We start from the raw sequence: 25,789 nt of genomic DNA on the forward strand, positions 1-25,789 counted from the left end.
GTAATCCGGTCCGTACAAACTGAGTGGGTATGATGTATTCCCGATTTTACAACTCCCGAAAGTCACATGTGATCACATGACATCAAAATGGCGGATGTCACAAATATCTTTCGAAATATGTAGATACATATATTTGTTGTTGGAAACTGGGATTCAGTCCCTTAGTTAGGTTATGTCAAGACCATGGATTGTATGGGACAATGGAAGCGATGGATCCGACCTGGTTTCATAGCTCTTTATTTCATTTTAGCTATAGTTGCCTTGCCGCTATGTGTTATTGAGTTGGACAGCAAAGGTGCACCAACCCACGTCCAGGCATGGTTTGCAGGAGGGATATTTGTGATGTGTGCTGTACCCATCTCGCTATGGGGTATTCTACATCACCTAGTCAACTACACACAACCACATCTTCAACGTCACATAATAAGGTAAACATGAATGGTCTAACAGGCAATGTTAGCTGGAGAAGGATTTTCTTGCACTCTAATTTATTACTTAGACTTTATGTAGGCCTTTTCTCAGATAGATATGATGTCTACGCATTAGACTGAAACTGAAAGCCAGAATAAACAGGCCAGCATGCATGCTAGAATCTCCATGCATGCATGCATGCTCGAGGAATGGATGGGTCTTTACTCAATACTGATGTGGATGCACATATTTCTTCAATTTTTAGGTCATCTGACCCGAAGGGTCAGGATGACCTATAGTCATCATGTTTCGTCCGTCGTCGTGCGCCGTGCGCCGTCCGCCGTCCGCCGTGCGTTAACTTTTCACATTTTGAACTTCTTCTCAAGTTTGACCAGTGGGATTGAGCTGAAACTTACCTGAAATGATCCTGAGATGGTCCCGACAAAGTGTTGTTATTTTTCGGGTCGATCCGAAATCCAAGATGGCCGCCACAGCCGCCATCTTGAAAACACATTTTGAACTTCTTCTCAAGTTCTACCGGTGCGATTTGGCTGAAACTTGCATGAAATGATCCTGACATGGTCCCGACAAAGTGTTGTTATTTTTCGGGTCGATCCGAAATCCAAGATGGCCGCCACAGCCGCCATCTTGAAAACACATTTTGAACTTCTTCTCAAGTTCTACCGGTGCGATTTGGCTGAAACTTGCATGAAATGATCCTGACATGGTCCAGACAAAGTTTTGTTATTTTTCGGGTCGATCCGAAATCCAAGATGGCCGCCACAGCCGCCATCTTGAAAACACATATTAAACTTCTTCTCAAGTTCTACCAGTGCGATTTGGCTGAAACTTGCATGAAATGATCCTGACATGGTCCCGACAAAGTGTTGTTATTATTCGGGTCGATCCGAAATCCAAGATGGCCGCCACAGCCGCCATCTTGAAAACACATTTTGAACTTCTTCTCAAGTTCTACCGGTGCGATTTGGCTGAAACTTGCATGAAATGATCCTGACATGGTCCCGACAAAGTGTTGTTATTTTTCGGGTCGATCCGAAATCCAAGATGGCTGCCACAGCCGCCATCTTGAAAACACATTTTGAACTTCTTCTCAAGTTCTACCGGTGCGATTTGGCTGAAACTTGCATGAAATGATCCTGACATGGTCCAGACAAAGTATTGTTACATCTCTGGTTGATCCCAAATCGAAGATGACTACCATGACACTATGTCTAATTAATTTCCTATATTTAAAGGCCCTTGGGCCTCTTGTTTGAAATAAAATTTGTTGAAAGAAATTGAAAATGATCCTGACATGATCCTGACAAAGTGACACCATATATAATTAATTTTACTATTGTCAAGGTAGTCAGATGACCGTTAAGGCCCTTTGGGCCTCTTGTTAGCTCACCTGGCCCGAAGGGCCGGTGAGCTTATGTCATGGCGCGGCGTCCGTCCGTCCGTCCGTCCGTCCGTCCGTCAACATTTCCTTTAAATCGCTACTAGTCATAGAGTTCTGCATGGATTGTAACCAAATTTGGCCACAAACATCCTTGGGGGAGGGGGAACAGAACTTGTATAAATTTTGGCTCTGTCCCCCCCGGGGCAGGAGGGGCGGGGCCCAATAGGGGAAATAGAGGTAAATCCTATAAATCGCTACTTATCCTAGAGTTCTGCATGGATTGTAACCAAATTTGACCACAAACATCCTTGGGGGAGGGGAAACAGAACTTGTATAAATTTTGGCTCTGATCCCCCGGGGGCAGGAGGGGCGGGGCCCAATAGGGGTAATAGAGGTAAATCCTTTAAATCGCTACTTGTCATAGAGCTCTGAATGGAATGTAACTAAATTTGGCCATATACATCCTTTGGGGAAGGGGAACAGAACTTGTATACATTTTGGCTCTGGTCCCCCGGGGGCAGGAGGGGCGGGGCCCAATAGGGGAAATAGAGGTAAATCCTTTAAATCGCTACTAGTCATAGAGTTCTACATGAATTGTAACCAAATTTGGCCACAAACATCCTTGGGGGAGGGGGAACAGACCTTGTATAAATTTTGGCTCTGACCCCCCGGGGGCAGGAGGGGCGGGGCCCAATAGGGGAAATAGAGGTAAATCCTTTAAATCTCTACTTGTCCTAGAGCTCTACATGAATTGTAACCAAATTTGGCCACAAACATCCTTGGGGGAAGGGGAACAGAACTTGTATAAATTTTGGCTCTGATCCCCCAGGGGCAGGAGGGGCGGGGCCCAATAGGGGAAATAGAGGTAAATCCTTTAAATCGCTACTAGTCATAGAGTTCTGAATGGAATGTAACCAAATTTGGCGACAAGCATCCTTTGGGGAAGGGGAACAGAACTTGTATAAATTTTGGCTCTACCCCCCGGGGGTAGGAGGGGCGGGGCCCAATAGGGGAAATAGAGGTAAATCCTTTAAATCGCTACTAGTCATAGAGTTCTGCATGGATTGTAACCAAATTTGGCCACAAACATCCTTGGGGGAAGGGGAACAGAACTTGTATAAATTTTGGCTCTGACCCCCTGGGGGCAGGAGGGGTGGGGCCCAATAGGGGATTTAGAGGTTAATATTAAAATTCCGTCAGAAAAGAAACAATGAACCTGTATTCAGAACATTACTTGGCATTACAAACCAGGTGAGCGATGCAGGCCCTCTGGGCCTCTTGTTATGGTACATTATAATTTTCATACAATATTCATTGAGGTACATATATGCATGTTAATATATAATATGACTGAAGGCAAGGCCAGCCTTAAAGGGCGCAGCCACATGTTTCAGTACCCATTGATTACACAGTACAATGTTTAAAAGTGCAATTTATGGAAATAACAGAGCCGAATTTTCTGTTTATTTTTTTGTTCATATATTCACATTCTGTCCTTGTCCAAAAACCCTCATTTGAAAAAGAAACACCCATTGGAGAATGAAGAAATTTTATTTCCGTAACAGATATTCCGTTTTTGGTCAGTTGATTATATTGGAAGTTGGTCTAAATTACTTGAAAGCTTGCAAATAAAGAGCAACAGCACTGAGCTTCTGCCAGATGAAGTATTATTGAAGATTTCGTTTGTCTGATCATATGAGCTTCAAAGTGATTGCCCATGATTCCCCTCCCCATAGGTATAAAAAATGGTGGCCGCAAACTGAAGCTGTCAGTGTGTAGGATTGAATTTTGAAGATTGGGTTTTTTTCTTATATTTTCATGTACGTGTTACCTTAAAAGTGCTTTGCTTCTCTAATCCTTATATACTGGCAATGTAAATTCTCCTCTAGTCTCTTAATTTGACTTTTAAATGAGAGATGTCACACACTCTAATATAAAAGTAGGATTAGGTAGCTAGGTACATGTATAACTTATAATAATGATGATATATAGCAAACAAAAAAACCCACAACCCAGATGTTTAGATTTATCAACTATAAAATTGGATGAACATCTACTAAGTCTGGTAGCTATAGCTATAGTTCCTCATGATCATGTTATTTATGGTTTTCTGGTTCTGTTGTAGATATGCATCATAAAAATTTACATACAAATTAAACCTGTCTAAAAAGACCATCTTAGGGACAAAGAAAGCATGGTCTATAATAATACATACATTAGAACATGTTTATAATGAACACACTTACAATAAATGCATTGTTATAAGGTAGTAATTACCTCATTCCCCATCAAGGTTCTGATAAGTTATCTGTGTCTGTAATATGTGTATAAAAACTATATATAATAAAATATGTTTTGTTGGTTCCAGTGGTTCGTTATAACCAACTTTACATCAACCTTTGATTAACGAGTATCGCAATATTTTGATTGACACTTTAAATGTTGTGGTGTCATTGTAAATATGTTTTTAGGTTGGTTGTATTTCCGGAATATTTTACCTTTTCCTTACACTCATTACAAAAGACTCAAGTTTTATTCATTTCCAATGTTTTGTTACTATAGATTTGATTGACAGAAACATCATTGCAACAGTGAATCGTTACACCTCTATCATATGCATGCCACACAGGAGGCTTGAAGCAATTAGGCAATGTATGGTTAATGTCGACCCCTGTATATTATAATTAGTCTTTATACATCCGTCAAATACTGTTAGAAATTGGAACCCCAAGAAAATGGTCTTATTAATCAGGATGGTGTTATACAAAGGTTATCACTAGCTATAGGTAAGATATTTTATCATGATTAATTTGTAAAATGCAAGCTTAAGTGTCTAAATCAGGATTTTCCCTGATGCAGGTTTTCCGTGTCTCTGACATAAAACAAATGCTGCGGAAAGTAAATCTCTGGAGTCCCAGCGACTGGTAAAAATGTAATCAAAATGGTAACTTATATTCTAATGACTTTATAAAATGTGATGTGTTTGACAATTCTGTTTATTTATATATGTGGTATAGCTCCTTTTCTTTCCAATTTTAGAATTCTTTGGATGGTACCAATTTATGCTGTAAATGCTGTAAGTATATTGGTAAAATTATCCATAGGTTTAATTATAGTTATAGCTTTTACAATTAATATCATGTGTAACTGTACCTTAACCGACTGTTCGCATGAAATACGTACAATCTCGAGTAGATCTTGTTTTATTTTACTATGGATGGGAACAATTTTCAGTTGGACATCTGTTAACGACTCTTAAAGTCTTTATATATAAACATATATAGTTTAATGATAAAATTTGAAAGTATTATGTCCAGAAACTCGCAGATTATACCGGTACCCAGTAACAAAGAGCTGTAGTCCAAACCTGTCATTCGGTATATACATTGTACTTTTTTAATTTGTACATTATTTTACTTTAACATCTTGATGATGCAATGATTAATTGATTATAAAATCACACTTTAAAAAACAATGTATTTATGAATTGATAAAGAATGTGGCTCGTACAACAGAAACTCAATTACTCATCATACACTTTACTTCATAACACATTTGTCTTTCTGTTTTCAGTGGTTCGCACTGCGGTTTCCCAGTGCAGCCATTTACCTAGATACAGTGAGGGAGTGCTATGAAGCCTATGTTATCTATAATTTCATGGCCTACCTACTGAATTACCTGTGGGATAAACACCCCCAGCTGGACCTTGTCCTCAGGAACAAGGAACAAGTACGACACCTGTTTCCTATATGTTGGCTGCGCCCGTGGCCAATGACAGGGTAAGTACGTATATAAGTTTGGTATGATATTAAGACTTTTATGCTATTCTCTTGTGAAAAATGGATTAAATTACAATTTAAACACTCACAAATTAAATTGATTTGGTATTTACAAAATGAATTAATTTGGTATTTAAAACCCTATCACTATTGCATCCCACTACTGCCACTTTGAAATACACAGAGGCAAGGGTACAAAGAGGAATCCAGCTATTCGCATAACGTTTATTCAAATAATGTTTTTTTGCATAATATTCTGTGCTCCAGATTTTTTCCTTCGATCATTGTATTTCAACTCTGTGTTCATACATGGATGCATTTCAAGCTTGCAAAGTTTTGTCCTAATAGTACTGTTTGTACATTCTCTGAGATCTTGTTGTTGTACTACGTATACTATGTAATCATTATTGACAGATTCTAGTCTGGCTGTAGACAATTATAGAGCTGAAGATCATTTTCACACGCCATCATAGATTTTAGGAGCTATATTTTGAAATCTTATTTATCAACAGCTGTCAATTTGAGGCTGGGAAAGCAGAATCAATGATGATATTGGTATTTAAAGTATTTAACTACAAAACCATGTAAATCTTTTTCATTTGCATTTTTGATTTTTTTTTTTTTTCAGAAAATTTATTGATCGTTGTAAACATGGAGCCTTACAGTATACAGTGGTTCGACCCTTCACTACGATTATAGCATTGTAAGTGTTAGACATGTATGCTACCATTACAAACTCTCTGTTTATATTGGTAACACTATAATGTACCTAATGTATGCCGATCGTGAGTCTCATTATATTGACCATATATCTCTGCTCGCTTCTACTGTACATTCTACATGTAAAATGAAAGTGTGGTGACCACATGAACAATTCATGATATCGCTGTGGAATACATATTTAACATTAATAAATCTGTAATGGGGATTAAAAATTTGTAAAGTCAAATTTTCAACTGCATGCATGCTCTTCTTATTCAGACAGGCAAAATGTAAATCTTACAAAATATGAAAGATAAATAATAATTGGGACAATTCAAGTGTCACATATCTTTGTCTATACAAATATTTGTCCATAAATAGGGTGGGTACTTAATCATGGTAGCCATCAGTCATTACAGTTCTAGTATCCATACTCCTTTCACACCAATGTAATGTTCTAGTTACATTTAGACATTATTTTTTACTTCTCTTTAACAGGATATGTGAGAGTTTTGGGAAGTATGACGAAGGAGAGTTTAACTTCACGTCAGCCTGGTCTTACCTAGTCGTCATCAACAACATATCTCAAATCGTGAGCATCAACATGTACATCAAACCTCAAAATTAAAGCCTTGATCAAGCTTTTGATACACTTTATTTTCTAACCTTACCGAATATATTCTGTCTAGTGTTCATATTGTAATCTCTGAACTTACTCTTTAAGTGAAATCTTTGTTATTTGTTGACAGATTTTATAGTCTACAAATCTCACTCCATGAATAACCCTATTTAGCATGTGATCATTACCTCCCCTTATCCACTTTTGTTTTGTCTAGAAGAATTTCTAACAATGGAATATTTGAGTAATTATAATAATAGAAAAACTTTATTTCACGAGGGTTACATATGGCCCTCAAAACAATATGAAGAAAATAAATAACGATAGCTATATAGTCCATTCATTCACAGAAATAAACATTAAATATTGTAGTCTTTCAATTTTTCACTGAAAAATGCATTCATTCAAACACAGAAATTCTTTAAAACAAATAAACTTATTTTAACTCAGAATATTCCTTGCACATACACATAACAATAATTAATCAATCATTTACAAAAATGTAACAGGATAGTGCATCTACTTGGGAGACACTAGCCAGTGTGGTGTTGATAATGTATAAATACATGTAATTTGATAATGTAACAAAAATTCAGTTTGTAAGATACATTGTTTAAAAATAATGTTTATAAACATAAATGACACGGTTTCTCTCCTACAGTGGGCGATGTACTGTCTAGTCCTGTTCTATAAGGCAATGAAGGAAGAGTTAGCTCCCATAAAACCTGTACCCAAGTTTCTCTGTGTTAAATTTGTCGTCTTCTTCTCTTTCTGGTAAGTATAAACACAGATTGTATTGTTTATCTTGTTTATCATTCTGGTAATTACTTACCTATTGTGACCATTATTGTATTGTTTATCATTCTGGTAATTACTTACCTATTGTGACCATTATTATTGTATTGTTTATCATTCTGGTAATTACTTACCTATTGTGACCATTATTGTATTGTTTATCTTGTTTATCATTCTGGTAATTACTTACCTATTGTGACCATTATTGTATTGTTTATCTTGTTTATCATTCTGGTAATTACTTACCTATAGGAGATTTCAGAAAAGATGGCGATGACGTCACACAAAGGTACATCCGGGCGCTCAAAGGTACAACTCCGTATATCTGTACACATAAACATGTGGGAACACAGCCGCTTGAGATGTTTGTTTACATTTTATTGTAATAAATAGTACGGCAATCCGAGAACCATTGCGTTATTTTAATTTTTAAAAGTGTAAATAATAATATTTAACAATATTATATAAATATAAACATCTGGCATTCATATATTTTACTCTGTTTATACTCCATTTTCGACCGCCACGAGAAAAAAACAAGGTCGCCATTAGACTACTACGTATAAACATTGACAGAATATTAAACATATCAGCTTGAAATTATAAATTTAATTCCAAGTTTCCCGAAATATCATACTGACATTTTAATAAGCGATTACTGTTGTCTAAGTCTTACTTGGTAAACACCTTACGATGTGTGATTATGACCAAACTAAAATTTACCCCAAGCGCACGGCAGCCATTACGTACAGTACTGCCGAGATCCCGAATTTCGTCATTTTTCAGAGTCACAAAATTACGTATTTTGGATAACTTTTTCGTCAGAAATTTTGGAATTTAGTTAATGACATACAAATGAGTCAGTTTATAGTTACTTTTTATAATATTTTAAAACAAAACTTCCGAGTAATTTAGGATTCTCGAAGCCGTGCGCAATGTGTCCTGGCGGCATTTACAGTACTACGATCTAGCTATATTGTAGTCTATCTAACATGTATTCAAATTATTTAAAAGTAACATCACTTCAATGTGGGACTTCACATAGCAGCCCATGGAATAAAAGTGACCAAAAATTAAAAAAAAAAAAAAAACTCTCTACAGCATGAAATTGAACGATTTCACCATTTCATTTTTTCGAGATATCGGCAGCCATACTGTACATGTACGTGCACGTACATGTACATATAGATCTGCATTTACGTGTAACACAGTGGCTTATACCATTCCTTTAAAACAAGATATACATGGAAAATAACGAAAAATATATATATTTTACAAGTACTTATTGAGATATGTGTTGGTAATTACGTATTAATATTATTAATTTCCCAACTATGGGCTGTGGCCCGAGGTGATCTACCAGCGAAGCCATGCACGAGCGGCCGTGGTCTGGCCAGGTGGTTCACATTCGTTATATTTATATTAAATAGTATTGTGAACAGCTTTTTTATGTATAACAGAAACAAAATACATTGAAATCAGTTATCCATTCATAACTTTTTTCACTACATGGATTTCTACGTGTGAACAAAAAACGGGTACTTGTGACGGCCCGGCACCGCTTCGCAAGCTGGCTTCAACACTAAATCTACAGATATATTTAGCAATAAACAATTGTAAATATAAAAATATAAATGTCTGTCAACCTCTGAAACAATCAGAAAACATTCTAAAATCAGAATTTGCAAGTATGAAAGTGTATACTTTTGTCAACGTATCGATTGTGTAGCAGGGATGTACGTATCTGTTATTGTTTTTATTAGTCGCCATACTGTGTTTGTACCTTTGAGGACCCGGATGTAAACTTTCTGTGACGTCACGCCATCTTTTCTGAAATCTCCTATTGTGACCATTATTGTATTGTTTATCCTGTAATTATTATTGTGACATTATTGTATTGTTTATCTTGTTTTCATTCTGGTAATTACTTACCTATTGTGACCATTATTGTATTGTTTATCATTCTGGTAATTACTTACCTATTGTGACCATTATTGTATTGTTTATCATTCTGGTAATTACTTACCTATTGTGACCATTATTGTATTGTTTATCTTGTTTATCATTCTGGTAATTACTTACCTATTGTGACCATTATTGTATTGTTTATCTTGTTTATCATTCTGGTAATTACTTACCTATAGGAGATTTCAGAAAAGATGGCGATGACGTCACACAAAGGTACATCCGGGCGCTCAAAGGTACAACTCCGTATATCTGTACACATAAACATGTGGGAACACAGCCGCTTGAGATGTTTGTTTACATTTTATTGTAATAAATAGTACGGCAATCCGAGAACCATTGCGTTATTTTAATTTTTAAAAGTGTAAATAATAATATTTAACAATATTATATAAATATAAACATCTGGCATTCATATATTTTACTCTGTTTATACTCCATTTTCGACCGCCACGAGAAAAAAACAAGGTCGCCATTAGACCTACGTATAAACATTGACAGAATATTAAAAATATCAGCTTGAAATTATAAATTTAATTCCAAGTTTCCCGAAATATCATACTGACATTTTAATAAGCGATTACTGTTGTCTAAGTCTTACTTGGTAAACACCTTACGATGTGTGATTATGACCAAACTAAAATTTACCCCAAGCGCACGGCAGCCATTACGTACAGTACTGCCGAGATCCCGAATTTCGTCATTTTTCAGAGTCACAAAATTACGTATTTTGGATAACTTTTTCGTCAGAAATTTTGGAATTTAGTTAATGACATACAAATGAGTCAGTTTATAGTTACTTTTTATAATATTTTAAAACAAAACTTCCGAGTAATTTAGGATTCTCGAAGCCGTGCGCAATGTGTCCTGGTCGGCATTTACAGTACTACGATCTAGCTATATTGTAGTCTATCTAACATGTATTCAAATTATTTAAAAGTAACATCACTTCAATGTGGGACTTCACATAGCAGCCCATGGAATAAAAGTGACCAAAAATTTAAAAAAAAAAAAAACTCTCTACAGCATGAAATTGAACGATTTCACCATTTTATTTTTTCGAGATATCGGCAGCCATACTGTACATGTACGTGCACGTACATGTACATATAGATCTGCATTTACGTGTAACACAGTGGCTTATACCATTCCTTTAAAACAAGATATACATGGAAAATAACGAAATATATATATTTTACAAGTACTTATTGAGATATGTGTTGGTAATTACGTATTAATATTATTAATTTCCCAACTATGGGCTGTGGCCCGAGGTGATCTACCAGCGAAGCCATGCACGAGCGGCCGTGGTCTGGCCAGGTGGTTCACATTCGTTATATTTATATTAAATAGTATTGTGAACAGCTTTTTCTATGTATAACAGAAACAAAATACATTGAAATCAGTTATCCATTCATAACTTTTTTCACTACATGGATTTCTACGTGTGAACAAAAAACGGGTACTTGTGACGGCCCGGCACCGCTTCGCAAGCTGGCTTCAACACTAAATCTACAGATATATTTAGCAATAAACAATTGTAAATATAAAAATATAAATGTCTGTCAACCTCTGAAACAATCAGAAAACATTCTAAAATCAGAATTTGCAAGTATGAAAGTGTATACTTTTGTCAACGTATCGATTGTGTAGCAGGGATGTACGTATCTGTTATTGTTTTTATTAGTCGCCATACTGTGTTTGTACCTTTGAGGACCCGGATGTAAACTTTCTGTGACGTCACGCCATCTTTTCTGAAATCTCCTATTGTGACCATTATTGTATTGTTTATCTTGTTTATCATTCTGGTAATTACTTACCTATTGTGACCATTATTGTATTGTTTATCTTGTTTATCATTCTGGTAATTACTTACCTATTGTGACCATTATTGTATTGTTTATCTTGTTTATCATTCTGGTAATTACTTACCTATTGTGACCATTATTGTATTGTTTATCTTGTTTATCATTCTGGTAATTACTTACCTATTGTGACCATTATTGTATTGTTTATCTTGTTTATCATTCTGGTAATTACTTACCTATTGTGACCATTATTGTATTGTTTATCTTGTTTATCATTCTGGTAATTACTTACCTATTGTGACCATTATTGTATTGTTTATCTTGTTTATCATTCTGGTAATTACTTACCTATTGTGACCATTATTGTATTGTTTATCTTGTTTATCATTCTGGTAATTACTTACCTATTGTGACCATTATCAGGGATCGCCAAGCTCTATTGTCTGGTGATGAAGCACGGTCTGGTGGGTTTCGATGATAGAGCGTCACATGCAGGGTTTATATTCTAGCGGAATTCTAGTCAGGCATTTATGTATGATATGTTACTGGGGATTTAATGAATAACTGTAGTATCTGTGTGTTCCATTTGCGGATTCGTACCAGTTATATTGATACGAATTTGCTGTATCTAAATAAATAAATGGAACCCGCGATACCAGCAGAAATGAACCAGCTAGTATAACTACAGATGGTTTGTTTCCAAAAGCATACCACTTGTATCCATTATGGCAGTCCCAAGATTTTTAATTTGTCATTGAAATGTTTTCTTCTTTTTTTTCTTATAATTTTTTTTTCTCCATTTTTTGCATATAACACATTTACAAATACATGGGACATCAACATAACTTTTAGTACAACTTTTCTTCCTAATGGTGTAAGAATCCTTTTTGACCACTGAGCCATACTTTTATCTATTGTATTTATTGCTTTATTATCCCCCGCCCAACAAAGTTGGGGGTGGATATACAAATGGGTTCCGTCCGTCCGTCTGTCTGTCCGTACAAATGGTTTCCGGAGCACAACTCTAAAACCAGTAGATATATTTCCACGAAACTTTGTACACACATTGGTCTTATGGTCTAGTAGTGCCTTTTGCTATTTTTAGCCCACCATCATCAGATGGTGGGCTATTCAAATCGCTTTTTGTCCGTGGTCTGTCGTCCGTCCTTCCGTCCGTCCGTCCGTCCGTCCGTCCGTTAACAATTCTTGTTATCGCTATTTCTCAGAAAGTACTGAAGGGATCTGTCTCGTATTTCATATGTAGGTTCCCCTAGGGCCCTAGTTGTGCATATTGAATTTTGGGACCAATCGGTCAACAAGATGGCTGCCAGGTAGCCATCTTGGATTTTGATACTTAAAGTTTGTTATCGCTATTTCTCAGAAAGTACTGAAGGGATCTGTCTCAAATTTCATATGTAGGTTCCCCTAGGGCCCTAGTTGTGCATATTGCATTTTGGGACCAATCGGTCAACAAGATGGCCGCCAGGCAGCCATCTTGGATTTTGATAGTTAAAGTTTGTTATCGCTATTTCTCAGAAAGTACTGAAGGGATCTGTCTCAAATTTCATATATAGGTTCCCCTAGGGTCCTAGTTGTGCATGTTGCGTTTTGGGACCGATCGGTCAACAAGATGGCCGCCAGGCAGCCATCTTGGATTTTGATAGTTAAAGATTGTTATCGCTATATCTCACAAAGTACTGAAGGGATCTTTCTCAAATTTCATATGTAGGTGCCCCTAGGGCTCTAGTTGTACATAATGCGTTTTTGGATCGATCGGTCAACAAAATGGCCGCCAGGCTGCCATCTTGGATTTTGATAGTTAAGATTGTTATCGCTATTTCTCAGAAAGTATTGAATGAATCTGTCTCAAATTTCATATATAGGTTCCCCTAGGGCCCTAGTTGTGCATATTTCGATTTGGGACCGATCAATCATCAAGATGGCCGCCAAGGAGCCATCTTGGATTTTGATAGTTGAAGTTTGTTACTGCTGTTTCTCAGGAAGTACTGAAGCGATCTGTCTCAAATTTTATATATAGTATGTTTGCAAAAGTTTGAAAAGCAGAGAAAAGATCCCTCTTTCCATTGTCAGACATAGATCATTCTTTGGTGGGCGCCAAGATCCCTCTGGGATCTCTTGTGATAGTTAAAGTTTGTTATTGCTATTTCTAAAAAAGTACTGAAGGGATCTCTCTCAAATTTTATATGCAGGTTCCCCTAGGGCCCTAGTTGTGCATATTGCATTTTGTAACTAATAGGTCAACAAGATGGCTGCACAGCCGCCATCTTGGATTTTATCGTTGAAGTTTGTTACCACTATTTCTTAGAAAGTACTATAGCGATCTATCTCTTTTATAAATTTTATATGTACATGTAGTGTGTTTCAAAAAGTTTGAAAAGCAGGGAAAAGATCCCTCTTTCCATTGTCAGACATAGAATATTCTTTGGTGGGCGCCAAGATCCCTCTGGGATCTCTTGTTAGGTTTTCATTTTTTGCATTTTTTCCGTAACCATGGAAACACTGCTGAAATTATCATATTTTTTGTACCAGGTTCGTTTCCGGAGCATAACTCTAAAACCAGAAGAGATGTTTCCACGAAAATTCATAGACACATTGGTCTTATGGTCTAGTAGTGCCATTTGCTATTTTAAGGTTTTCACTTTTTGTACTTTTTTCTGTAACCATGGAAACATTGTTGAAAATGGCAGATTTTTGTGTAAGAATCGTTTCCGGAGCACAACTCTAAAACCAGCAGAGATATTTCCATGAAACTTCATAGACACATTGTTCTTATGGTCTAGTAGTGCGTTTTGCTATTTTTAGGTTTTCATTTTTTGCACTTTTTCCGTAACCATGGAAACATTGCTGAAAATATCATATTTTTGTACCAGGTTTGTTTCCGCAGCATAACTGGAAAACCGGTTGAGATATATGCACGGAACTCCATAGGCACATTAGTCTTATGGTCTAGTAGTGCCTTTTGCTATTTTAAGGTTTTCACTTTTTGTACTTTTTTCTGTAACCATGGAAACATTGCTGAAAATGGCAGATTTTTGTGTAAGAATCGTTTCCGGAGCACAACTCTAAAACCAGCAGAGATATATCCATGAAACTTCATAGACACATTGTTCTTATGGTCTAGTAGTGCCTTTTGCTATTTTTAGGTTTTCACTTTTTTGCTTTTTTCTGTAACCATAGAAACATTGCTGAAAATATCATATTTTTGTAGCAGGTTCATTTCCGGAGCATAACTCTAAAACCAGCAGAGATATTTCCACGAAACTTCATAGACACATTCTTTTTATGGTCTAGTAGTACCTTTTGCTATTTTTAGGTTTTCATTTTTTGCACTTTTTCTGTTACCATGGAAACATTGTTGAAAATATCATGGTAAATGGTAAATGTTACTTTGCAAAACTCCACCCATCTTTGTGTATATAGTCTAATATAAATGTCAAGGCTGTATACCTGATTCAACAATTGCAGCCCAGCTCTACTTGAATTATACTCCATCTTTCTTTAGCTCAACTTCCTTTTTCCTGTTTTTTTTTTCATACACACAAGTCTCCACAATCAAACTTACTTCAGCTTTGATATCTCCATTGGTGGGGGATCTGAATGACTATGTCCTTGTTGTAATTTATATCAACCATTTCATCCAGATTTATTAATAATTCAAGCCCCAAAAGAGTAATTTTGTCTTTCCCCATGTTAGCTTCCATCTGTGATGATAGACGTCTCTACTGAACTTTTTCTTTGTTAAAAACAAATCAGAGAATATTTATATCTGATGAAATTACATGGATTATTTATTTTGATATGTTCCAAAATTATTTCAGTAAAAAAAACTACATTTATTTTCATTTTATTGTTAACACAGAAAAGTCTTGGCTTTTATATTCAAATAATAAGTTTTATATAGGTGTAGTCATCATGGAAAAATCCAAATGTGTTCCTTTAGATGGTGCCATATCAATTCAGTAAAACTGGTACGAATCTGCAAAAGGAATGTATGGCAAGGTAACTGTTGTCCTGATTTATGTTTGAAGGAGAATATGTACCTGTAAATGCTTTTTTTATATTACAGGCAGTCTGTGATTATAGCCGCACTTGTAGCACTGAACCTCATCCCGTCTGGTGGAAATATGGTCTTCTATAATGATATGAATCAAATCGCTGCAGGGTTACAGGTAGGTCAATGGTCAAAGTTCAGGAAAAGGTCCAAACTTATCGAAATTAATAGTTGATTTCCATTGTTAATCTTTCTTTCTAAAAGAGAATGTTTGTGATAATGCAATGTGTGTATGTATGGTATATAATATATTATATTGTATTTTATAATTATACCGTTTTTTATCTATATTTAACAGTTAAACCATCAGAACTTCTTACTACATTATACCTGTGATTGTAGGAGAATTATTAGTATTACTTATAATTACTGTAAATCATTTATATCAGTAAGTCTGATCTGTGCTGTTATATATATCAGGATTTCTGTATACGGTATGTGTGGAGATGTTCCTGATTTCAGCATAACTTCATATTTCAGGATTTCTGTATATGTGTGGAGATGTTCCTGATTTCATCATAACTTCATATTTCAGGATTTCTGTATATGTGTGGAGATGTTCCTGATTTCAGCATAACTTTATATTTCAGGATTTCTGTATATGTGTGGAGATGTTCCTGATTTCAGCATAACTTTATATTTCAGGATTTCTGTATACGGTATGTGTGGAGATGTTCCTGATTTCAGCATAACTTTATATTTCAGGATTTCTGTATATGTGTGGAGATGTTCCTGATTTCAGCATAACTTTATATTTCAGGATTTCTGTATACGGTATGTGTGGAGATGTTCCTGATTTCAGCATAACTTTATATTTCAGGATTTCTGTATATGTGTGGAGATGTTCCTGATTTCAGCATAACTTTATATTTCAGGATTTCTGTATACGGTATGTGTGGAGATGTTCCTGATTTCAGCATAACTTTATATTTCAGGATTTCTGTATATGTGTGGAGATGTTCCTGATTTCAGCATAACTTTATATTTCAGGATTTCTGTATACGGTATGTGTGGAGATGTTCCTGATTTCAGCATAACTTTATATTTCAGGATTTCTGTATATGTGTGGAGATGTTCCTGATTTCAGCATAACTTTATATTTCAGGATTTCTGTATACGGTATGTGTGGAGATGTTCCTGATTTCAGCATAACTTTATATTTCAGGATTTCTGTATATGTGTGGAGATGTTCCTGATTTCAGCATAACTTTATATTTCAGGATTTCTGTATATGTGTTGAGATGTTCCTGATTTCAGCATGAAATTATATTTCAGGATTTCTGTATATGTGTGGAGATGTTCCTGATTTCAGCATAACTTTATATTTCAGGATTTCTGTATATGTGTTGAGATGTTCGTGATTTCAGCTTAACTTTATATTTCAGGATTTCTGTATATTTGTGGAGATGTTCCTGATTTCAGCATAACTTTATATTTCAGGATTTCTGTATACGGTATGTGTGGAGATGTTCCTGATTTCAGCATAACTTTATATTTCAGGATTTCTGTATATGTGTGGAGATGTTCCTGATTTCAGCATAACTTTATATTTCAGGATTTCTGTATATGTGTGGAGATGTTCCTGATTTCAGCATAACTTTATATTTCAGGATTTCTGTATATGTGTGGAGATGTTCCTGGCAGCCGTCGCTCATTACTACTCTTTCTCACATAAGCCGTTTGTAGACCCGAACTTTGAGGGACAGGGCTGGTGGCAGTCCTTCAGGTCTATGTGGGATGTCTCAGACATGAGGGACGATGTCGTGGAGCATGTCCGGGTCATAGGTCAGTTATTATTGAGGTCAAAGTTCAATATTGGGATCTGAATCGGATTGATGGGTAGACAATTGATTAAATTATATAACAGACAAATGATCTCTTTCAGGCATTAAAGGTGATAAAAACAGAACGGACATGGAAAATGAGATAATACGCTAGAAACATTTGTAATTCCTATCTAAACATATACCAGTTTGATATTTGCTTATATTTTGTCTCTAAATAGTAAAATTAATGAAAGCAATCTTTTCTATGACTTACCTCCCTTGAGTTCCGATGAGTTGTGACGTCATCTGAGACAATCAACTACCGGAAGCCGATGTGCCGATCGCGGAACTGTCAACATTTTAGTCACATGTCTTAGCACTTACTGAAATACACACGGAGAAAAATATGTTATAATTTGACTTATTGGGTAGTGTGATTTATCCCATACATAATGACACATTATTGACGTCATCACCTATGAAATGACGTCACTACATGTAAATAATGATGTCATTAATGTCGCGGGTACATATGTCATGTGGCGTATGGTGTGCCAGGGGTTAAACCACGAATGAATAAGTAGTTCTTTCCTATTCAGTCCACCCTGGAGTTATACGACTGTGCATGTATGTAATTTATAGTTTACACATAAAATTAACCGAGGAGTTTTGATATACATATAATCTACTGGTAATTTTATGTGCGAAATAAGATCGTAGCGAAAATTGGGGCCCACCTCTTTAGACCTACGTTTTAATAGAAAAATCATCTGTTACAAACATACGGAGACATGAAAAATACATGCAGATTAAAAGAAAAAAAATCAATAATTTATAAGTTGTGTCTTTTTGCCCCCCATTTTCGTCGACTGTTCTCAAAATGCGCATTAAAAATAAAAGAGGTCCTTCTGCACATTTTTCATACTTCATTTTAGGGATTTTCATATTTATTTTGGGTTACACAACAATGTGCCGGTGGTATGAAACCGGTATGTTCAGATCTAGTCCGCTAAACCTGCCTATATTATTAGGCTTTTTTAATTTATTTATTTTTTGCCTAATATATAGGGAAAAACAACAACTAATAATATAGGCAGGTTTAGCGGACTAGTTCAAATCGAGCAGGGTTGCATAATGATATGACGACATTCACAGTTATCATTATTTAATTGCAGGAATTTAAATTCGAAAAATTACCATGTTAAGAACGCTCTAAAGTCATCAAAATACATCGTAAAACTCATCTCAGCAATCGTAAATACATTTAGTAATATTTTTCCTTCTCGGGGGAGACCTTAGGACCCCCAAAAAACAAAATCTCTCGCCTTAAGCCCTTGCAAAATCATCATCAGTCTCCCCCGAACCCTCAAAACAAAAACAAAAACTGCTTGCAAATTTGGCCAATTTTAGTACTCATTAATTTCCTGTTATATTCTACATAGTACACTTGCGTATATATATGTAGAATGCGAATTTTACCGTTTTTTTTTTATTTAGACCCCTAGATCGTCTCATAATGGTCAATAGGCTATCTAGTGTGCTGTGGTCTGTGCTTATACTTTTAAATTTACTAAGGTCGACAGGTTTCTTATTTCCAAAACTACGCACGGTTAGAAAATATAATGAAGCGGTCTTGTAAAGATGTGTTTTATAAGAAATATATGTTGTTTCATGGTCCTGTGTTAGTTGAACTATTACATGTGTATCTTGTCCACGAGTACATGTCATCCATATTAGGTCATTGTATCTAGTATCTGTGTTTTGTGTCCCGTCTTTTTTATCGGCCGTGCGTGTATTGTTTCTACTGTACATATTATTTTATTTCGTACACATCCGTAAAACTCATTAAAGAACTTTAAGAAAATAAATAAGTCTAGCCCTTTCTGTGCGGTGTTCTGAAGGATTAAGCTTCAAATAGGAAAAATAGAAGAGGTGTGCGGTACGTACATAAGGCGGGATAGGGGCACGTTTATCGCGGTATGATAGGGTTTTGGATAGGGTATGAAGGGTGGCGTTTTTTTTTTATAAATATGCATTATATGTACATGTATGTGCATGTAGCATGTAGTCTCATTGTAATTTGGGTCCATTTTCTTGTAAAGTCATATTTCTTCTTGTTGGTTTAACTTTAAAGTCTATGTTTTGAGTTTTAAGTTACAGACAAAAGTCAAGCGCAACCCCCTTGAAACTGAGTCAGTGACACACACGTACACGGTGTCAAATGGCTTTTAAAGATGCTCCACCGCCGACAGAGCATAAATGATATTCATCATTTGAACAATAATTGGTGTTTAATCGTGTATATATATGTCTAATTAACACAAACAATAGTATAGAATAATTTATTTCGCCTTTGGTGCATGCGCAATCAGTACTTCATTCCATATAGGATAAAGTAACACGGATTTTTTTCGGGATGCAATTAATTATATTTCATGTTTTTAACTTGAAGTAAAATTAGAAGCTCACAAACTATTCAATGGTGGTAATGGTGTATAGTAAGTAACTTTTGTAACTGAAGAAAAATACTAAATCGTCTGCTCCTGTTTTTGATAGTTAAAATTTACCATTTGTCAGCGGTGGAGCATCTTTAACATACTGAACATAACAATTTTATAGCCCAGAATATGACGATAAGAATGAGTAAGCTATCGTTTTTATTATATCATTGTATGTTATAGATTATATATTGTATACGGATTCATTTCCACTATTCAATATAGCAACTACACGTAGCGCGACTGTTTTAAATATCTATAATCGCCAATACCGCAACTCTGCCCCATTGAGTTTCCCGGCTCTTGTCACAGCTGTTGGTCTCAGATGACGTCACGAATCTACGGCCACCTGGTGATATCAGGGGCAATAAGCGATGCGATCGTTCTAGACAAGGGTGTTTATGGACTTCGTTTCAAGCACATTTCATTGAAATTACGTCAAATACAACCTGTATTTTTTGTTGGAAATCATAAAGTGCACCACAATAAACAAATATCTACACAAAAATAGCATATTTAAAATCTGTTTTTATCACCTTTAATGCATTATGCTTTTTATCTGTGGAGATAAACTGCAATATAAATTTTTAGGTCATATGACAAAAAGGGTCAGGATGACCTATTGTCATCATGCACCATCCGTTGTCATGCGCCGTGCGTAAACTTTTCAAACGACTTCTTCTCAATAACCGAAAGGCCCAGGGTACTGATATTTGACCTGTAGCATGCTGGGATGAATGGCTTCATTCAAGGTCACAGGGAACAAATAGGGTTAAATCTTTAAACGACTTCTTGTGAATAACTAAGAGGCCTAGAGACTGAATATTGGATTTGTAGCATGGTGGGGATCAAGGGAACTTCATTCATGGTCTAATTCATCAAATATATCAGAACCATATTAAACTAGTAAGAGTCAGCAGGAATCCAACTTAGGTCCAAGTTCAGTTTTGTTTTATTTTCAAGTTATAGATCATATTGTTACTAGTGACATAAAACTATTTTGAGGTCATGTTTTGGGCAACTTTTGCAGACCAGGAACCAAGATGGCTGCCACGGCATGCAATTTATCAAAACTGAACAAAAAGGAACATGGTTGAGAACACAAATCTAATAAAATTATAGGCATTGTGTTCCTTATATATTGACTTTAAATGATGTGACTTTTTAAACAGCATTTTTTTCTGCGAAATAAAATTTATTTACCGGTAAAACAATGTCACATCATCTTCAGGGGAAGTCACTATTGTCAAATTAGGCTCTGTGGAGATTGGGGGAACTTTATATGATGTCACCCGTCACAATAAGATCGTGTTTGAGCATTGATGTCACTATTTTTCTTTTTTTTTTGTTGGGGTATAATAAATTTGTTTGCAGACTGTGAGGATGACATGATAACATCAGGGTTTTGGGCCATTTTCAGATTTTTTTTTTCATAGTGGTATGCAAAAAAAGTATTGGCCAATCAGAAAGCCAGATTTGGTATAAAATCTAAGAATCTTTTTTTTATAGTAACACATATTAAAATAAATTTATAATTTCCTGATATCAGATAAACATTACTGAGATCCTATAACAGAAATAATGATTTTAAAACTCCTCTCCTTAGGTCACACCGTTAAAAAGACAGTAAGTAAACCTTTACTGAGAGGTAAAAGTGAGCGGACACCACTACTCACAGAGTCCAAAGATAGCTACACACAAGGAAGTACCTCGTCGATGACAAATGAACCGTCGGACTGGGACACAGCCTCATTGGAGACAGCTTCTAGTGTACAACAAAACTTCAACCCAACAGATAGTATGAACAACTATATTGTGTTTGGTTCTAGCTCTGATCACCAGGAGGCGCCACCCAAACCTGAACAGACCAATCAGGAAACAATAAAAGGTCATAATGTTGAAGTTTATAGGTCACCTAATGATACCAATGATGGCAGTGATACTTTGTCTGTGAATGATGATAGTCAAAAAACTGATGACAACATTACTCAATCTACGGACAAAATAACATACAATTTGAGTGATCAATCACACGACACACAGACAGAAGCATCAACTGACCAATCAGAAGACAAGCAAACAGACATATTAACTGACCAATCACAGACAGAGGTGTCAAACAACCAATCAGGAAATGAAGTTTCACAGGCTGAGAAACAAGACGATTTAGGCAACAGCTCTCTTATTGTTAATGCATAATAGTATAAGCCATATTAAGAATTCAGATTGAGTATTTGTTCATATGTTGAATTTTTATCATCAAGAGTATGTATACAATATCTGCTTAAAATTTGATGATTTTGATACTGCTTTACATCTACCGTAAATGTGATATGTGTAATTTACAATGATTCCTTATTTGTTAAATTATTTTTCTTGCATTGATTTTTGTTTGACAAAGATCAACACCATTTAATTATGAAGTTGAATTGCTTCAGTCATTTCCAGAGCGTACAATACATTAGTGTATTTTTGTGTGGTTTAGTCTGATTGTTGAGATAACATTCTGTTTTTACACTCAATGATACCAAAGTTGATGATGATGACATTGTACTGGGGTACCTGATGTTCTGTTATCTACATTATCTACACAGGTATTCAAATGCAACTGGTTTACAAATGTTATTTCTAGATCATTATTTAGCGGGATCAAAGGTATTGAAGAATAATTCCTACGAGGGAAATACCTTGTCCAACCCACCGATGTGTATCAATCAATGTGCGGAACTATGATTATCAAATCTGATACCAGGTATTTGTTTGTAAGATTATATTTTATTTGTTGAATTTGAAACATTTTACTTTTAGTTAGCTTTACATATCATTGTTAAAGATTCTATTAAAACTACTTAATTTGTTTTAACTAATGTTTTAATCTCTGATCGGTAAATCCTATCTGTCTGTTCATTCATGTATGTAATTGGGTTTCATTGGTTTAACGTCCCATTAAAAACAAGGGTCATTCAAGGTTGTGTTAGGTTTTATTGTTTGAGGAAAGCCAAAGTACCTAGAGAAAATCTACTGACCAGTGGCAATCTAATTAAAATTAGTAGTTAAGTACCGGGCTACTGCCCGACATGGGATTAGAACTTAATTGCGACCCTGACATGGTATTATGTCTTAATTACTGAGCCACCACAGCCACTAAATGTATGATAACTATCAATTATTTGATAAATTCAATGTTGAACTTGTGAATTATCCACACTGTTCGTACATAAAGTCTTTACAGCAAAATTATACGTTATAATTCTGATTGGTTGATTATAACTTAAGGAAGTTATAAAAATCGTATCTGACGCCTTAATCACAAAGGACAATTCAAAAATTAAACGGGGCACTTAAATGGGACCAAATTATACATTTCACAAAACGATTCCACTAATATAAGTATCAAATGCCACATATCAGAAACCTACTGTAAAAATATATATTTTAGCGGTAATTAATTTTTATTTTAGTATTCTTCATATGAGAAATGCTGCAATGAAATATGATACATAGTGTGAATTGTATTCTCTATATAATGTTTAATAGTTATTATATGGTAATGGAGTGAATCCATCATTATGATAACCATATCAAGATTGTTTTTGAGCTAAAATAAGTATGTATGTTTACAGTAGTCATCTTTATCATCTAGTTCCATTCCAACACAATGTTTTAAACAAAGGAATATGCCCCTTTTAATATTGGTAAGTTTCCGATGAGGAATGAAAAGGAGTAATATAGAGACTTTTGTTTCTGGAAAATCATGATATGATCTGAAATATTTACTTGTAACACAACTACAGTGATCATGCTTAGCCTGATCCATCAGAGTTACTTCCCTTCATTTTACTCCATGAGTACTGAGTGAAACAAAGGGAAGTAATTCTGATGGATTAGAATGTGTCTTCAGTCACCTAGAAGGATAATCACATCCTATCTTTACTCCATTCTTGGTTGACAACCATTTTGTCAGAAATTTTCTGTCTGACCTCCAGAGCTACTTCATCGCAGCTTAATCTGTCATCTAGAGCTGTGATGTCACATGGTTGATACAATTTAATCTATAATTAACCTCATTACCCTTTGACCTTCTTTTAAAAAACTGCTTTACATCTACCGTAAATGTGATATGTGTAATTTACAATGATTCCTTATTTGTTAAATTATTTTTCTTGCATTGATTTTTGTTTGACAAAGATCAACACCATTTAATTATGAAGTTGAATTGCTTCAGTCATTTCCAGAGCGTACAATACATTAGTGTATTTTTGTGTGGTTTAGTCTGATTGTTGAGATAACATTCTGTTTTTTACACTCAATGATACCAAAGTTGATGATGATGACATTGTACTGGGGTACCTGATGTTCTGTTATCTACATTATCTACACAGGTATTCAAATGCAACTGGTTTACAAATGTTATTTCTAGATCATTATTTAGCAGGATCAAAGGTATTGAAGAATAATTCCTACGAGGGAAATACCTTGTCCAACCCACCGATGTGTATCAATCAATGTGCGGAACTATGATTATCAAATCTGATACCAGGTATTTGTTTGTAAGATTATATTTTATTTGTTGAATTTGAAACATTTTACTTTTAGTTAGCTTTACATATCATTGTTAAAGATTCTATTAATAACTACTTAATTTGTTTTAACTAATGTTTTAATCTCTGATCGGTAAATCCTATCTGTCTGTTCATTCATGTATGTAATTGGGTTTCATTGGTTTAACGTCCCATTAAAAACAAGGGTCATTCAAGGACGTGTTAGGTTTTATTGTTGCCAAAGTACCTAGAGAAAATCTACTGACCAGTGGCAATCTAATTAAAATTAGTAGTTAAGTACCGGGCTACTGCCCGACATGGGATTAGAACTTAATTGCGACCCTGACATGGTATTATGTCTTAATTACTGAGCCACCACAGCCACTAAATGTATGATAACTATCAATTATTTGATAAATTCAATGTTGAACTTGTGAATTATCCACACTGTTCGTACATAAAGTCTTTACAGCAAAATTATACGTTATAATTCTGATTGGTTGATTATAACTTAAGGAAGTTATAAAAATCGTATCTGACGCCTTAATCACAAAGGACAATTCAAAAATTAAACGGGGCACTTAAATGGGACCAAATTATACATTTCACAAAACGATTCCACTAATATAAGTATCAAATGCCACATATCAGAAACCTACTGTAAAAATATATATTTTAGCGGTAATTAATTTTTATTTTAGTATTCTTCATATGAGAAATGCTGCAATGAAATATGATACATAGTGTGAATTGTATTCTCTATATAATGTTTAATAGTTATTATATGGTAATGGAGTGAATCCATCATTATGATAACCATATCAAGATTGTTTTTGAGCTAAAATAAGTATGTATGTTTACAGTAGTCATCTTTATCATCTAGTTCCATTCCAACACAATGTTTTAAACAAAGGAATATGCCCCTTTTAATATTGGTAAGTTTCCGATGAGGAATGAAAAGGAGTAATATAGAGACTTTTGTTTCTGGAAAATCATGATTTGTCTGAAATATTTACTTGTAACACAACTACAGTGATCATGCTTAGCCTGATCCATCAGAGTTACTTCCCTTCATTTTACTCCATGAGTACTGAGTGAAACAAAGGGAAGTAATTCTGATGGATTAGAATGTGTCTTCAGTCACCTAGAAGGATAATCACATCCTATCTTTACTCCATTCTTGGTTGACAACCATTTTGTCAGAAATTTTCTGTCTGACCTCCAGAGCTACTTCATCGCAGCTTAATCTGTCATCTAGAGCTGTGATGTCACATGGTTGATACAATTTAATCTATAATTAACCTCATTACCCTTTGACCTTCTTTTAAAAAGACCAAACAGAATAACATATCTAAAAAAAATCATACCAGCTTCATTTTGCCAAATCATATGTATAGTGTTTTGATCAAAAATACCACTTTATATGTATTT

General features: G+C 35.1%; 1 protein-coding gene across 1 annotated transcript; it reads left to right on the forward strand.

The window, feature by feature from the left end:
* The first annotated feature begins 76 nt into the window (after positions 1-76).
* LOC138327297 (transmembrane protein 184C-like) lies at positions 77-23,903 on the forward strand. The gene is made up of 9 exons (XM_069273277.1): positions 77-428; positions 4,853-4,889; positions 5,387-5,592; positions 6,221-6,295; positions 6,793-6,886; positions 7,575-7,687; positions 15,569-15,671; positions 17,164-17,338; positions 21,424-23,903. Exons 1-9 carry the CDS (start codon positions 184-186, stop codon positions 22,014-22,016), a joined length of 1,641 nt encoding a protein of 546 aa, XP_069129378.1. The 5' UTR covers positions 77-183; the 3' UTR covers positions 22,017-23,903.
* Positions 23,904-25,789: the final 1,886 nt, after the last annotated feature.

This window comes from Argopecten irradians, chromosome 7 (genome assembly GCF_041381155.1).
Source record: "Argopecten irradians isolate NY chromosome 7, Ai_NY, whole genome shotgun sequence".
Classification (NCBI taxonomy): Eukaryota; Metazoa; Mollusca; class Bivalvia; order Pectinida; family Pectinidae; genus Argopecten; species Argopecten irradians.

Excerpts from the sequence above, each read along its gene's own strand:
- LOC138327297 (XM_069273277.1), top strand. The coding sequence starts at position 184 with ATGGATTGTATGGGACAATGGAAGCGATGGATCCGACCTGGTTTCATA. Across the intron at positions 5,593-6,220 it reads CGCCCGTGGCCAATGACAGG|AAAATTTATTGATCGTTGTA; the intron begins GTAAGTACGTAT and ends TTTTTTTTTCAG. Across the intron at positions 15,672-17,163 it reads AAATCGCTGCAGGGTTACAG|GATTTCTGTATATGTGTGGA; the intron begins GTAGGTCAATGG and ends TTTATATTTCAG.